General features: G+C 38.8%; 1 protein-coding gene across 1 annotated transcript in view; it reads right to left on the bottom strand.

Moving 5' to 3' along the window:
- The window catches only part of LOC110312287 (contactin-associated protein like 5-3), a 579,184-nt gene that overhangs the window by 478,278 nt on the left and 85,243 nt on the right, over positions 1-15,663 (bottom strand). Inside the window, exon 2 of the mRNA XM_029470910.1 lies at positions 3,200-3,304. Within this exon, the coding sequence (XP_029326770.1) occupies positions 3,200-3,304 (105 nt within the window). The remainder of the gene's footprint in view (positions 1-3,199; positions 3,305-15,663) is intronic.

Genomic DNA, 15,663 nt, shown 5'->3' with positions numbered 1-15,663 from the left:
CGTGCAAACTTTATATGCCTCAGTACAGGGGAACGCCAGGGCCAAGAATTGGGATTGGGTGGGTAGGGGAATGGGTGGCGGATTGTGTGGGGGACTTTTGGGATAGCATTGGAAATGTAAATGAAATAAATCCCTAATTAACAAAATTTGATACTAATTTATAAGATTAATCAAATAGAATTTTTTAGAAAGTTATTACATCATTAGTTTTTCCACAGTGCTATGATGGATTTTTTTTTTCCTTTTAGAAGGCTATCCCAAGGGCTCAGTTCCAGAATCGACTGCATAATAACATCCATAGATGTTCAAGATTTTGGTATAAAATGACAGAATAATCATTCATCCCAACATCTAGTATGTTGCATGTGCTAAATAAATAACAATTGATGTACAGCATTGTTTGGGAACAATGACAAGAGAAATATTCCTATTCATTGTTTAAGAAAATTTTTGTTTCCAACAAACACATAAGATGAGAGATGTCTATATTCTTAGATGGAATTTTTCTCTTCTTTTTTCCCCCTTAGGAACATTTTCAAATAAATTATGACTGACCTTTTGGTTATGGATACTATTATAATAGCAAACTTGTAACACATAGCATGAAATAAACTATGAGAGTAAAAAATAAATCTATAAATCAGAATCGATGGAGATTGAAAATTACAAAGTATTGAAGTGTTAACAAATTAAAACCATTGCGGTTTACAATGTCAATACTTCAATAACGGACTAAAATGTTTTTCAGAATGCAAACGTAAATCAAAATAGAAAAATATAAGAAGCATCATAATACACGTGTGTGACATAAAGTCATGAGTTTGCATGAATGAGAAAAGGTCAATGGATATACTATACTTGCATATAAAAATGTATCTATGTGTGTATGATATGTGTATATGTGTACACATGAGAGACACTGTGTGTGTGTGAATATATATGGGTTTATATGCACTTGTTTATATGTTAAAAAGGCCAAAGTTGGCATCAATGTCACCCTCAATAGCTTTAACCATCAACCTTACATAGCCTAGAATCACATAAGAAAAGATTCTTGAGTGATTGACTGGATTGTGCCTAAGGATATGTCTAATAGGATTTATTCATTGCTAACAGATGTAGGAAATGCAGCACACTGTGGACAATACCATCTCCTGTGGACAGGTAGTCCTAGACTGTACTAACAAGCTTGTTAAGGCTGTCACCAAACCATCAGGCAGCATTACACTCCTCCATGGTTTCTGCTATACTTCCTTGGTAGTGAGTGAGATCTCTGGTTGGAAGTAATGCAACAGCAAGCAGCCCTGACTTCAGATTCCTGCTTGAATTCCTGCCCAGGTTTCCTTCGGTGATGAATTTTAATCTGGAAGGTTGAATAAACCCTTTCTTCCCTAAGTTGCTTTTAGTCATAGTGTTTTTATGAAAGGGACAGAAAGGAAACGCTAGCTGGTATTCCTCAATTGCTCATTACTTTATATGTTGGAGTCATCTCTCTTGTAGACCAGAAACACACTATTTGACTAGTTTTTTTGTCAGCTTTCTCTAGACATTGCTGTCAATGCCTCCTGAATGCTGGCACTGCAGGCAGCTGCCACACCCTGCTAGAATCTATATGGTCCTAGGGCTCCGAACACCAGCTGTTATGCTTCTGAAATACCCTCAGTACCTAATCCTGACACTCAATTATCTTTTAATTAAGAACAAGTTTATAATATTAACCAAATTTTAGAACTTTATAAGTTAAGTTCTTTACCAAAGGGGTCAATTTTGTTTTCTATATCAATCTTTATATATCATAAAATCAATATCAAAATATGATGAAAATATTGCTAAATATCCAACATTATATTATCTAAGTTATCTTTTCATTAGAGTCTCTACATTAGAGACTTTACATTCAAGTGTAACTACTTCAGTTTAACCAGACCAAGTATTTGTTCACAGTACTCTCTAGCTGGTATGGTTACATATTATTTGCATTTGCTTTTAACTAAGTACATGTAATGTATACTTCAAAATAATAATATTAATCTCACAATAAAATTAAATATTTTGAGATATTTTGTAAATAATCCAACTTACCAGGAAACATTATTTTATAGATATTTATGCTGACATATTAAATACATACAATAAAACAAATATTTTTAAAAGATCCTCTTCAGTACATCTTACAATGAGAAAAAAAAGAGATAGAGAAAGAGAGAAAGAGAGAGAGAGGAAGAAAGAAAGAAAGAAAGAAAGAAAGAAAGAAAGAAAGAAAGAAAGAAAGAAAGAAAGAAAGAGAGAGAGAAAGAAAGAGGGCAATAATGACTTTAATTGGTACAGTGGCTCACNAGAGAGAGGAAGAAAGAAAGAAAGAAAGAAAGAAAGAAAGAAAGAAAGAAAGAAAGAAAGAAAGAAAGAAAGAGAGAGAGAAAGAAAGAGAGAAAGAGAGAAAGAGAAAGAAAGAAAAGAGAAAGAAAGAAAGAAAGAAAGAAAGAAAGAAAGAAAGAAAGAAAGAAAGAAAGAAAGAAAGAAAGAAAGAAAAAGAAACAAAGAAAAATTCACAGTGTTGGGGATGGCTCAATGGATGGAGTGCTTACATCTTACATACAAGCTTGACAACCTGAGTTTGATCCCACAGAACCTATGTTATTAAAAAAAAAATCTAGTAGTGCATGCTTCTAATTACACCTCTGGAAAGCAGAAATAGGAATTCAGGCCACCTAAACTTCAAGCTCCAGGCTAGTGTGACACCCATCCACATATGAGTATATGACACCTAAGAAATACCACTCAAGGTTGTCCTCTGCCCCTAACACAACATACAATTGCAAATATGTAATAACGTGCATACACTCACATGCTATCAGTACATAAGCAAGTTTATGCACACATACAAATCTATACAAAGAATTCCACAAGATACCTATGTGGTCCCATGAGAGAACATATTCTTAACATGAATGATTCCGTGGGTTAAAGAATCAGTACCTCAAACAACAACAACAACAAAACACAATGAATTCCTTGGTGAATCTTTGGGTTGGAGGAACATGTTGCCTATTACATGCTGGGAAGAAATTAAACTCCAAGATTTCCTTCTGGACTGTGACTTTGGATGTAACCTGTATGTAGACTGAGCACTTTCTCTCTCCTAAGCACTCATGATGTCCTCATGTAAGACATGTGTTGTAGGTTTAGTCATTATACTTACCCATTCTCCAGTTGAGTTGAGCTGGGCTGGACCTTCCAGTGAGATCTGAGGAGCTGGAGAAAGCCCTCAGTGAGAGGAAGGAGGTCAATGGGTCATCACAGTTATCTGAAAAGATTGCAAGAGCAGGAAAAGTCAGATTCTATAGGCCAGAAAAAAAAACATTTACAAATAGGAAACTTATATTATAAGCACTCTATTTTATTAACCATTTGCTCTGGAGAAGCTAGGGAGCTATTTTTCGGTGTGTGTATTTGCAGTTACTTCTGAAACCCCACACACATGACTTCCTTTTATTGATGGAGAAAATGAGCCCTGGTGGGTGCATTCAATCTCACAATACTAGTAAATATTATAAACAAAAATTCTCAGGAAGCATTATTTGAGTTACAAATCCAGCTACCCATCTTTCCCTTTAGTTGAGCATTTCAGCAAAGCCTCACAACATGTCTTACAGGATGTGATTTATTTATCCATTTCAGCTTCCATGAATACTTGCAATAAATATGTCTCTCAAAGCAGGATAACTTTCCATTTCTTACTATGACTTGTGTGTAAGCAAGTGGGAAATGTAATAATTACACATATGCTCAGTTATGTTACAGGAAGTAAAATAGAATAGTCTCATATGTACTAACAGGAGTTAGGTAGGAACTTCAATAGATAATTTTTTAGCTTTCTCTGGTGAGGTATTTTCTGAGGCTGTTTTGATAATAATAAATAAGATGAGGCCATGGACAAATACATACCATGAAATCAGTCTCTTCGTGTTCACATTAATCAATAGAGACTGGATTTTAGATGGAGAAGCTTAGTCTTCACCCTTAGCATATACCATATAAATAACTGGTTTGAATATTTGTGCGCACCAAAATTATCATTGAAATTAACATCCATGCATATAAAATAAGAGTCAGGATCTTTGAAAGCTTCACTGCCATTATGGGTCTAGTGTTTTAGAAGTGCAGTTTCTCTCCTCTTTCCTTCTGTCACATAGTGATTCAGCATGTTGGCCTTGCTATATAGTGTCACCTTGATATCAGATATCTAATTCCCTAGAGATATCAGCCAACAAGTGTTTGTTATACACGATTCTATCTCAGATATTCTGTTATAACAGCAAAAGACAGGTTACAGGACTTAATAATCAATGAGCTGTAGCAATGTATTTTTTTTTGAATCTTCCATGAATTGGTCCATCTTTTTGTGGGTCTTTGGCAATATACCCACTGCAAAATAGAACTCAAGAAAAGATGTATGGAAAGAGTAGGATGGTGAATGATGAAGATAGTGACAAGAGAAAGGACCAATCTATAAAACATCTAGCTAAACTTACAAAGGCAACTTTATTTTCCCATTTAAAAATTTTGAACACAATTGAGTCTTTGGAACATTCAAAATGATTCCACAACATCTAAACAGACCTTATTGAAAACTGATTTGAAATGTACCATTCAAGGTAAATTTTCTATGTAGCCTATTGGGAGAAACAGATGTGCTATTTGAAAAGAATATTAACATAGGATCATAATTGTTTATCCAGACAAATACTACAAAGCTGTGTTTCAGATAATTGCAGGTATGTTAATTAGAAACGTGAGGTTTAAATATTTGTTTGTTAAAAAAGTGGGTTTAGGTAGAGGTGAGTTGCACTGGGTCTCTAGAGCCTCATTTTCTAGCTCTGGGATCCCTCTTCAGCCTAGATGAGTCTTGCAGGACCCAAAGGTGTCCTGCTTCCCCATGGAAACCTTGTGAGGGAGGTGGCAAGACTAACCATCTTGAAAACCTGATCCACCAATCCTATATCAGTAGGATCAACCCTCAATCCCCAGTGGCTCCAACTGGGACAGAGCCTCCAGAGTAGGATCCACACAGGATACACCCTACAGAGTGGGATCTTCCTGAGGCACAGCCAGCCAGTCAGGTACTTTGATCTCCATTGTCTGGTAAACAACTCACATCATCCCAAGAAGTCCTGCCAGTATCAGGATCACCCAGTGAGCACCAGGGAATAACAGATTCTAAAAGGACAGCATAAGAACACAATCAACAAGACCCAGGTGAATATGGTGCCACTAGATCCCACCTACATTGCTGCAACAAACCTTGGGTATCCTAAGGAAACTGAAGGGCAAGAAGATAATCTTATATCCAGTCTTATGAAAATGATCAAGCTTTCAAAGAAGACATGAATAAATCCCTAAGAAAATATATTCAAATAGCTAGAGACACTAAAAAAGGAAGAAAATAATTATGAAGAAATATAAAGTCCTTCCAGTTTGTGCTGGTTCCCTGAGCAGACCTTCAGTGCAAACTCCTCAGCCAGCCCCACAATACTCAAAGGAAGATCCACTCCCAGACTCTCTAACCCTCACAGGATCACAGTATCAGGGTGAAGAAAAGACAGCATCAGCCCCAACACTGGAAGTAACTGGGACTAGTGGGACCTGGGCACCCAGGAACTCTGATCAACCAGTGGCAAGGTTTCCTTCTGGTCTAGACCAGTGCTCTGAGTAGACCTTGGGCATGAACTTCATAACCAGTCCCACAACGCCCAGAGGAATCTCCACTCCAAGGCACTCTAAAACTCCTAGGATCATAGGATCAGAGGCACACTGAAGAGAACTTGGGCACTAACTCCTTACCCAGTCCCACAACACCCAGAAGAAGCTATACTTCCAGGCACTCTGACGTGTCCAGGACCACAGGATCCCAGGAGCTTTGTCACAACAGTATCTCAGGGTCAAAGAGGGAAATGAATCCTAGGAGCTCTAACACACTCAGGATTTCAGGATCACATGATCCCGGAATCACAGGATCATGGGGACAGCTGAACTCTGAGGAGTTCTGACACAACCAGGATCACAAAAAGGACAGGCTCCATTCAGACATAGAGAAAGTAGATAGCACTAGAAATAATTGGATGGCAGGAGGCAAGCATAAGAACATAAGCAAAAGAAACCAAGGCTACTTGGCATCATCAGACCAATTCCCAGCGCCCCAACTCCACCCCCAGCAAGTCCTGGATACACCATTACACTGGAAATGCAAGATGAGGATCTAAACTCACTTCTCATGATGGTGACAGAGGACTTTAAGAAGTACATAAATAAGTCCCTTAAAGAAATACAGGAAAACACAGGTAAGCAAGTAGAAGCCCTTAAAGAGGAAACACAAAAATCATTTAAAGAATTATAGGAAAACACAATCAAACAGGCAAAGGAAATGGACAAAACCATACAAGATCTAAAATGGAAATAGAAACAATAAAGAAATTGCAAAGAGAGACAACCATGGAGTTAGAAAGCAACAAGGAGTCATAGATGCAAGCATCACAAACAGAATACAAGAGATGGAAGAGAGAATCTCATATACAGAAGATATCATAGAAAACATTGACACAACAGTCAATGAAAATGCAAAAATCAAAAAGTTCCTAACCCAAAACATCCAGGAAATCCAGGACACAATGAGAAGATGAAACCTAAGGATGATATGTGTAGAAGAGAGTGACGATTCCCCCACTTAAAGGGCCAGGAAATATCTTCAACAAAGTTATAGAAGAAAACTTCCTTAATCTAAAGAAAGAGATACCCATGAACATCCAAGAAGCCTACAGAACTGCAAATGGATTAGAGCAGAAAAGAAATTCCTCCCATCACAAAATAATCAAAACACCAAATTCACTACACAAACAAAGAATATTAAAAACAGTAAGGGAAAAAGTTCAAGTAACATAGAAAGGCAGACCTATCAGAATTACACCAGACTTCTCACCAGACTATGAAATCTAGAAGATCCTGGGCAGATGTCATACAGACCCTGAGAGAACACAAATGCTAGCCCAGGCTACTATACCCAACAAAACTCTCAATTAACATAATGGAGAAACCAAGATATTTCATGACAAAAACAAATTTAAACAGTATCATTCCATGAATCCAGTCCTACAAAGGATAATAGGTGGAAAGTCCAACACAGGGAGGGAAATTACACTCTAGAAAAAGCAAGAAAACAATTTTCTTTCAACAAACCTAAAAGAAGATAGCCACAAAAACATAATTTCACCTATAACAAAAATAACAGGAAGCAAAAATCACTATTCCTTAATATCACTTGACATCAATGGACTCAATTCCCCAATAAAACTAACAGACTGAATAGGTAAAGTAGGAGTGCTGGGTTCTGATGATGGTGAGTGGTCTTGGTTTCTGTTAGTAAGATTCTTATGTTTACCTTTAGCCATCTGGTAATCTCTGGAGTTAGTTGTTATAGTTGTCTCTGTTTAGAGATTGTTCCTCTGGTGATTCTGTTACCCTCTATCAGCAGACCTGGGAGGCTCGCTCTCTCCTCTGAGTTTCAGTGGTCAGAGCAGTCTCTGCAGGCAAGCTCACCTCTTACAGGGAAGGTGCACAGTTATCTGGCATTTGGACCTCCTCCTGGCCAAAGATGAAGGGCCAAAACAGGACCTTTCCCAGAAGCTGTGTTGCTTTGGTCTGTCCCAGAAGCTGTTAATTTCAGTAGTCCACACTTTCACCTGTGCAGACTACTTTCTGTGGAGTCCGGGAACCAAAATGGCTCCGCGGATCCTGAGGCTAGAGCCTCCCGGGCTGGGCAGACACCTGTGCTCTGGCCGGGAGGTGGCTGGATGTCTGAAGCCCGAAAATGGCGCTGCCTCAGAAGCTCTGTGGCTCTTGCCTGTCCCAGAAGCTATTAGCTTCTGTGGTCCACACTCTTGCCTGTGCAGACAGCTTTCTGTGGAGTCCTGGAGCCAAGATGGCTCCTGCAGATCCTTAAGGGATTTTTTACTTGCCTTTTAAACTCCTCTATCATCATCATGAGAAGAAATTTTAAATCATAGTCTTGCTATTCTGGTGTGCTGGGGTAACAAGGGTTTGCTGTGATGGGAAAACTGGATTCTGATGATGATGTCAAGTAGCCTTGGTTTCTATTGCTTATGTTCTTGTGCTTGCCTTTTGCCATCTGGTTATCTCTGGTGTTAGCTGGTCTTTCTGTTTTTGACATTGGCTTGTCCATTCTGCAAGCCTGTATGTTAGTCCTCTTGGTAGAGCAGTTCTCTCCAGGAGGAATTTGGGTATGGAGAGCTGTGGTATAGGGTCAGTTCTGGGATGCAGACAGAGACCAGAAGCATCTTGTCCCCAGCTGATCCATGGTTCCCGTGTCCTTGCTCTCTGAGTGTCCCTCTTGGGCCAGGAATTTGAAGAGAAGTGGTTGTCTTACCTGTGCTCACAGGTGTTTAGACACTCCTGGAAAACCAGCTCAATCCTGGTGGTATTTGTGTATGTAGCTCTGTAGCACAGGATCAGCTCTGGGTGCAGACAGAGACTGGAAAGCTCCCACTCCGGGCTTCCCTTAGGTTCCTATGTCCTGATGGTTCCAGAAGGGTGGACTCTGAATAGCAGTGATGGTCCTACATGTACTCACAGTCCTGTCTGCACTCCTGGAAGGCTCTCTCCCTCCAGGATATATTTGGGTATGGAGCCCTGTGGCAGAGGATCTGCTATAGGCATAGACTAAAATCCAACAAAGAATTCTCAGCTGAGGAATATTGAATGGATGAAAAGCACCTAAGGAAATGTTCAATATCCTTAGTTATCAGGGAGTCAAAACAACCCTGAGATCCCACCTCAAACCAGTGAAAATGTCTAAGATCAGAAACTAAGGTGACAGCAGATGCTGGTGAGAATGTGGAGAAAGAGAAACATTCCTCCATTGTTGGTGGGATTGCAAGCTGGGACAACCTCTCTGGAAAACAGTTTGGTAGTTCCTCAGAAAATTGGACATAGTACTAACTGAAGACCCAGCTATACCACTCCTGGACATATACCCAGAAGATGTTCCAACATGTAGTAAAGACACATGCTCCACTATATTCATAGTAGTCTTATATATATAATAGCCAGAAGCTAGAAAAAACCCAGATGTCCCTTAAGGGGAATTAATAGAGATAATGTGCTACATTTACCCAGTGGAATACTACTCAGCTATTAAAAACAATGAATTCATGAAATTCTTAGGTAAATGGAGGGTACTAGAAAATATCAACCTGAATGAGGTAACCCAGTCACAAAAGAACACACATGGTATGCATTCACTGATAACTGGATATTAGTCCAGAAGCTCAGAATACCCAAGATACAATTCACAGACTGAATGAAGCTCAAGAAGAAGGAAGACCAAAGTATGGATACCTTAGTCCTTCTTAGAAGAGGCAACAAAATTTCCATGGGTGGAGATACAGAGAGAAAATGTGGAGCAGAGACTGAAGGAAAGACCATCCAGGGACTGCCCCACCTGGGGATCCAACCTATATACAGTCACCAAACCCAGACACTATTATGGATGCTAAAAAGTGCTTGCTGAGAAGAGCCTGATATAGCTGTCTCCTGAGAGACTTTGCCAGTGCCTGACAAATACAGAGGTTGATGTTCTCAGCCAACCTTTGGAGTAAGTGCAGGGTCCCTAATGGAAGAGTTAGAGAAAGGACAGACGGAGCTGAGGGATCTTGCAACCCCATAGGAGGAACAACAATATGAACCAACCAGTACCCCCAGAGCTCCCAGGGACTAAACCATCAATCAAAGAGTATATATGGTGGGACCCATGGCTCCAGCTGTACATGTAGCACAGTATGGCCTTGTTGGACATCAGTGGAAGGAGAGACCCTTGGTCCTGAGAAGGATCAATGTCCCATTGTAGGGGATTGCCAGGACAGGGAAGCAGGTGTGGGTGGGTTGGTAAGCAAGCAGAGGATAGTGTGATAGGCAGTTTTTGGAAGGGAAAAAAAAGAAAAGGTGATAGCATTTAAAATGTAAATAAAGAAAATATCTAATAAAAAGAAATTAGTCACAGTTATTTGTGATAAAATTTATATTGAATTTATATGTAGTATTACCTTTATCTACATGTTTAGAAATTTTTCATTATATACCAAATTTATATAGATGTACTCTTTGGTTTCCTTCTGCTTTTATTTTGAAATAAAAGCAGATCTAAAACAATTCATAAAATGTAAACTTTAATATCACCACTGGAAAAGGAAAAAGAAAATGTGTTAAATTAGGGTGAAAGTATCTACGTCAAAATTTAGCCAATAGTTCCAGAAAACAAGCAGAAAATAGATTCTCCAGAATTATATCTGATGTTTGCCTCAAATTTTTGCCTCTTTACTGTTTACAGGATATTGATTTTTCTGTGCAAGGAATCAACTTAGCCCCGCAGGTCCTTTGAAGTCTTGTACAGAGTCATCACATATTTTATGCATTGTTTATTAGCTTCCAATATATTCTTTCATGAAGTTACTTCTTGGAGGAGACCAGAAGCCAAATACTTTATTCTTTCTGATTCACAACCATTAGAACCACGCAAGTCATGCTGGCACAAAGAAAATAGAAGTCTCCCAGGTTTATTTTTAAAACCAGACTTCCCTAGTATTTTTCTGTAAATAGAGAATATATATTCTGAAATAGCTTTGTCCCTGGGGAGGAGAAATAAACAGATGAATGGTTGCCAGCACAGGCATGGCAGTAGCTTTGGGAATGCAAAAGTCAGACCTCTCAGGAATGCATCAAACTCCTACTAATCCTGGAAAAGCTAAAGAAATTGGATTTTAATTGTTGGAAATAGTAAGTGCATTTGTCTTTGGTTGAAGTGGAATCTCTGCTTCTAATCTGCTCTGCATTCAGAACTGCATTTCGTGCAATTAAAGGAAACTACTTCAAGGATGATTGCTTTTGGCTTGTGGAATTCAACATTAACGTGTGGATTCTAAAACATGTTTTAACTTCATACATTGCTCGCTCTCTCTCTCTCTCTCTCTCTCTCTCTCTCTCTCTCTCTCTCTTTCTCTCCCTCTCACTGTCTGTGTTTTAGTGTGTGGTGTGTGTTTTAGTGTGTGTGTGCGTGTGTGTGTGCGCGCGTGTGTGTGTGTGTGTGTGTGTGTGTGTGTGTGTGTGTGTGTGTGTGTGTGTGTGTGTGTGTGTGTGTGTGTAACAGGAAGAAAAAGAAAGGAACCTCTTCCACTTTTGCAGGTAGCATTGATCTGCTGTTGAAAGTCTGAGTTTATGTGTTGTACAAAATTGAATGTGGGCTCACTCAGATAGTTTAAAACACACGGTATGGACTTGTGATTGAGTTGGGTGTGAGATGGACTCTAAATTGATTGAGATGAGTTCAGCCACCATCTCTCCAGTCTCACACTATTCCTGCTTCCTGGGCTCCTGTTGTGTTTGTCCCCATGCTTTTGTTTTGCTCTGTTTGTTTTACTGTATTTATGGCTGAGGTTCTTTTGGGGGGGGTTGTTTTTTTGTTTTTCCTTCCTGTGCATCTTCCCAGGATCTATTCCTTTCACCACCTGTGTTGCTGAAACTTCTAAGCACCTAGCTTTCTTTTATTGTTTTATTGTTGTATTTATTTTCTTCTATTCCCAATATGTGTGAAACTTAAAACCATCACCCAAGCCAGGCATCTGCTAGGCCCTAAAATCAATTTTTAGTATATTTTGCTGTCTGGTTTCCTTCCTTTTTACATTTATTTGCATGCCCCCTTGTTATATGTGAGGGTGTTCCCATTCCAAGACATATACATAAAGGTCATAGAGCTCACTTCTCTCCTGCCATGTATTATAGTGAGCAAATTTAGATCATCTGGCTAAGCAGCAAGTATCCACATTGGTTAAGACATCTCAGGTGTCCCCTCCTTTTTTTTTTTTTTTTTTTTGTTAATTTGAATACTGTATTGCATTGGATTTTAACCCATTCTTGATATAATTTATTTACTAAGACTACAAATTGGACTGAGCAGGCTGATAATACTCTAGCCAGTCTTGCCACTGACAATAAAGGCATAGACCCAATTTGTACCAGTCCAAGCATCTCTACTAACAGCTTTAACAGTTTCCTTCTTTTTCTTACAGATCTTCAATCAGATGAAAGCAGGGATGGTGGCTTCAATGAAGGAGATAATTTCAGGGAAATCCACTATGAACTAGAATTGGAGACTTACTAAGAGGTATTATCAATGTGGATCTTTAGCATAGGAATTATATTGTTTTGAAAACCCATATGCTCTTTTCTATCTAAGCAAAAGTAATGTGGTATTATTATTATTATTATTATTATCATTATTATTATCATTATTATTATCATTATTATAGTTCTCAAGAATTTGGGAATAAAACATTACAAATTTCATGGTGGTATGAAGGAGATTGTTATTGAAGTCAAGGGGCTTCTCTAATGGCTGATGGATCAGAATGGAGCTACCACCACCCACTGTGTATTAATGAAGAGTCGTAACTCTACTGCTCAGGTGGATCAGGGTAACTGATACAATGTCATGTAGCAGGAAGGGAAACACACTGGGGTATATGAACACTGGTTTTCTGATTGTTATTCCATAAGTGTCTATCTCAATGACCATGTCCTACACTTGTTTTCACCATTCCTCTCCTCCTCTTACCAATCCTTTCTTCTCTGTGGCCCTCCTCTATCACCCTTCACCGTGGAGACCAGAAAGACAGTCCCATTCAGTAGAAAATGATACATAATTCACTCTGATCCACTATTAATCCCTGCCTCACCCTGTAGTCAGCATAACGCATCTCACCAGGATGAGGTTTCACACCACAAACTCTTAAAAAGAACCCTATTATTTACTGGGCAATGGACATTTGGAGCTACAAAACCCTAACCTTATTCACACAATAGAAGAGGACACTGCTGTGTGATTTAATAACAGCGTCTTTCTGATATCCTTGGGCACCATTCCTTTGAGCAGTGTCTGCATACAATGTTAATATTGCCAAGGCTTTTACAAAGCTTAGTCAGGTATTAAACCATGCCAATTCAACAACTCAACTTACCCTGGCCTTGTCCCAAGGCAATGACCTCAGAGGAAAACCAAGGTAATATCAGTGCCTTAAACAGAAATCAACTCTCTACCATTCTAGGAGAGGGCAAGAGAAAACTGAATTTAAGGCCAGATCTGAAAGTGGGTTCCTTTGAAACTGTCTCCATTTGCAGCATGCCTCAAATTACTCCTACACTTCCTATTCTCTGATTGCAGTGTTCTTCCCATCACATTCATCTGCTTTTTCTTTATTCACCGTGCAGCACACAGCCTGCTCTTCTACATATATTTTCTGGAGCCGGTTACTGGACATGGAGACATGGATGCTTCTGGGTCAGACTTTGCCCACTGCCATTCTCATAGGTACAACAGCAAAGAGCAACTCTGGGTTGGTGCTTGGCTCTACTGCTTCTAGATCCTAAAAACAGGCTCTGCTACCCTCACTGTCTTCCTGCCACATTAGCTGCTCAGTCACTTGGAGAGTAACTAAGAAAGCTCTGCCACCTCATTCTTCTGCTCCTTAAATGGAGCAATAGAAAAAAAGAAGCAATAGTCAGGTTCCATTTTTTTATATAGTAGAATTATCATGAGACTTATTGGCTTGGGTATATGGTATAAAAAACAGTTTCCCTGTTGGGTTTTGTTAAGGGTATACAATAATATTATCAATCAGCATTTCAGTGAAAATATATATCATGAATCTGACAGAAAATAAAAAGAAGCATGTGGGAAGTTTTAGAGGAGAAAAAGTAAATGGAAAATAATAAAATTATATTATAATCTCAAAAATAAAGAAAATAATTAGAAATAAAATCATAGAAGGAATTAAAATGAAAGTTTCTCATAATAAAAAATAAAAATAACAAATTACTATATTTTGCCTATAGTTTTGTTGACAGTTTTTAATAAATGCTAAGCTGTCCTCATTTTTATTCTTCTATTCATAATTCAAGAGCCCTTATATCTATACTTCCCACATGTAGGAGTTGTTGTTGTTGTTAATTTATTTATTTATCCACTTTATATTCTGGTCACAGCCCTTCTCTCTCCTCTTCTCCCAGTCTCACCTTCCCACCTTCTCCCCCATTGCTCCCTCTCAATGAGAATTTCTATCTACCTTGAAGCTAATGTCAAATTACAGACGGGCTAAATATTCTGTTTTGGATTTTCCCAGTTATGCTCCATATACAGGTGTTCCTAGGAATATCTGCATTGATATGCTATCCACTGTCTCTTGTCTGGTCCAATATTTAGCAACCTCAATGTACCACAACCTATACAGAAGGAAGGGGAGAAGGTCATGTGATATTTGTTCATGCACATGGAAGAAATGGTGAGAGTCATATTTTAATTTCTTTGTTATAAGCATCATGACTAAGTGTGACCAAAACACCATAGACAAGGAAAGATTGTATTTTTGCTTATATTTTCAGTCACAGTCCATCACCGAGGTAAGACAGTTTAGAAGCTGAAGCAGAAACCATAAAGTAATTCTGCTAACTGGCTTGTTTCCTGTCTCATGCTCATCTAGTGCTTTTTTTTTTCCTGTAACTTAGGCTCAACAGCTTAAGGATAGTGGGCCCTACCACATCAATCATCATTCAAGACAGTATCTCACAGACATGGCCACAGGTTAGTCTGATTAAAGCAATTCTTCTGATTAAGTTCCTCCTTTCTGGTGACTCAAGGTGGTGTGAAGTTGACAATAAAAACTAACAGACACAACTACAACCAGGGTCATGAACCTTCCGTGTTTACCGTCCAATGGGAAATAAACCATGTTTGTGGATCAATCTGAAGCACTACTCAGAAAGAAATTAACAGAAAAGGAAGTGGGTCATATGTAAGATCAAAAGGAAGGGCATGGATTGGCTCTAACTGTATTGAATGATGGTATTTGGATGTGTTTTGTGCATGCTGGGAAGTCAGGTGGAACAGTCCTGAAAATACCCATCATTTCACAGTGCTGTTATTGTACAAATTTTCTGGAAAGCCATAAATTTTTATCTAAGTCAGATAGGGCACAGATAACAGACCAAAATACAGCTTAATAGACCACTGGAGTTATTTGTATTACTTACTGAACAGATGACTCAAGATTCTGCATTACTAAAAGGGTAACCCAGAATGAACAATGCCTCCCAAAAGCAGAATCCCAGCATACTCTGCATAACTTGCAGACAAACTAGTAAACAGAGAATCTGTTTTCTACTGCTTCTGCTACTGTTTATATAACTCCTGAGCAAAAGCCCTGTTAACCTTGTCAGTTTCAAGGGGTTCTTTAACCTGGTGAGTTTCATTTACATTCTGAGTCATAGGATCCTCCCATCTATCCTCAGGAGGTGGGATTAAATTAAAAGAAATAGTTACCGAGCATATTTGTACATATCAGTTTGTACCTCAAATTCAGAGATAGTATTTTCCAGGAGCCATTTAGAAAAGGGTACAAATCATCTTCCTAAGATGGTTTCACGAATGAATCCAATAACTTGGTCAGGGGAGAAATTAAAGAAACAAACAAACAAAAAAAAGAAATTGAAAAAGCACCCGGGCAGCTGGGGCGCAGGGTCGGCTGACACTCGCCAGCTACCCACAAC

The sequence above is a fragment of the Mus caroli genome, chromosome 17 (genome assembly GCF_900094665.2).
Source record: "Mus caroli chromosome 17, CAROLI_EIJ_v1.1, whole genome shotgun sequence".
In the NCBI taxonomy this organism is placed as follows: Eukaryota; Metazoa; Chordata; class Mammalia; order Rodentia; family Muridae; genus Mus; species Mus caroli.
Note: the sequence above shows the minus strand (reverse complement) of the source record. Positions and strands in the feature narration are given on the sequence as shown.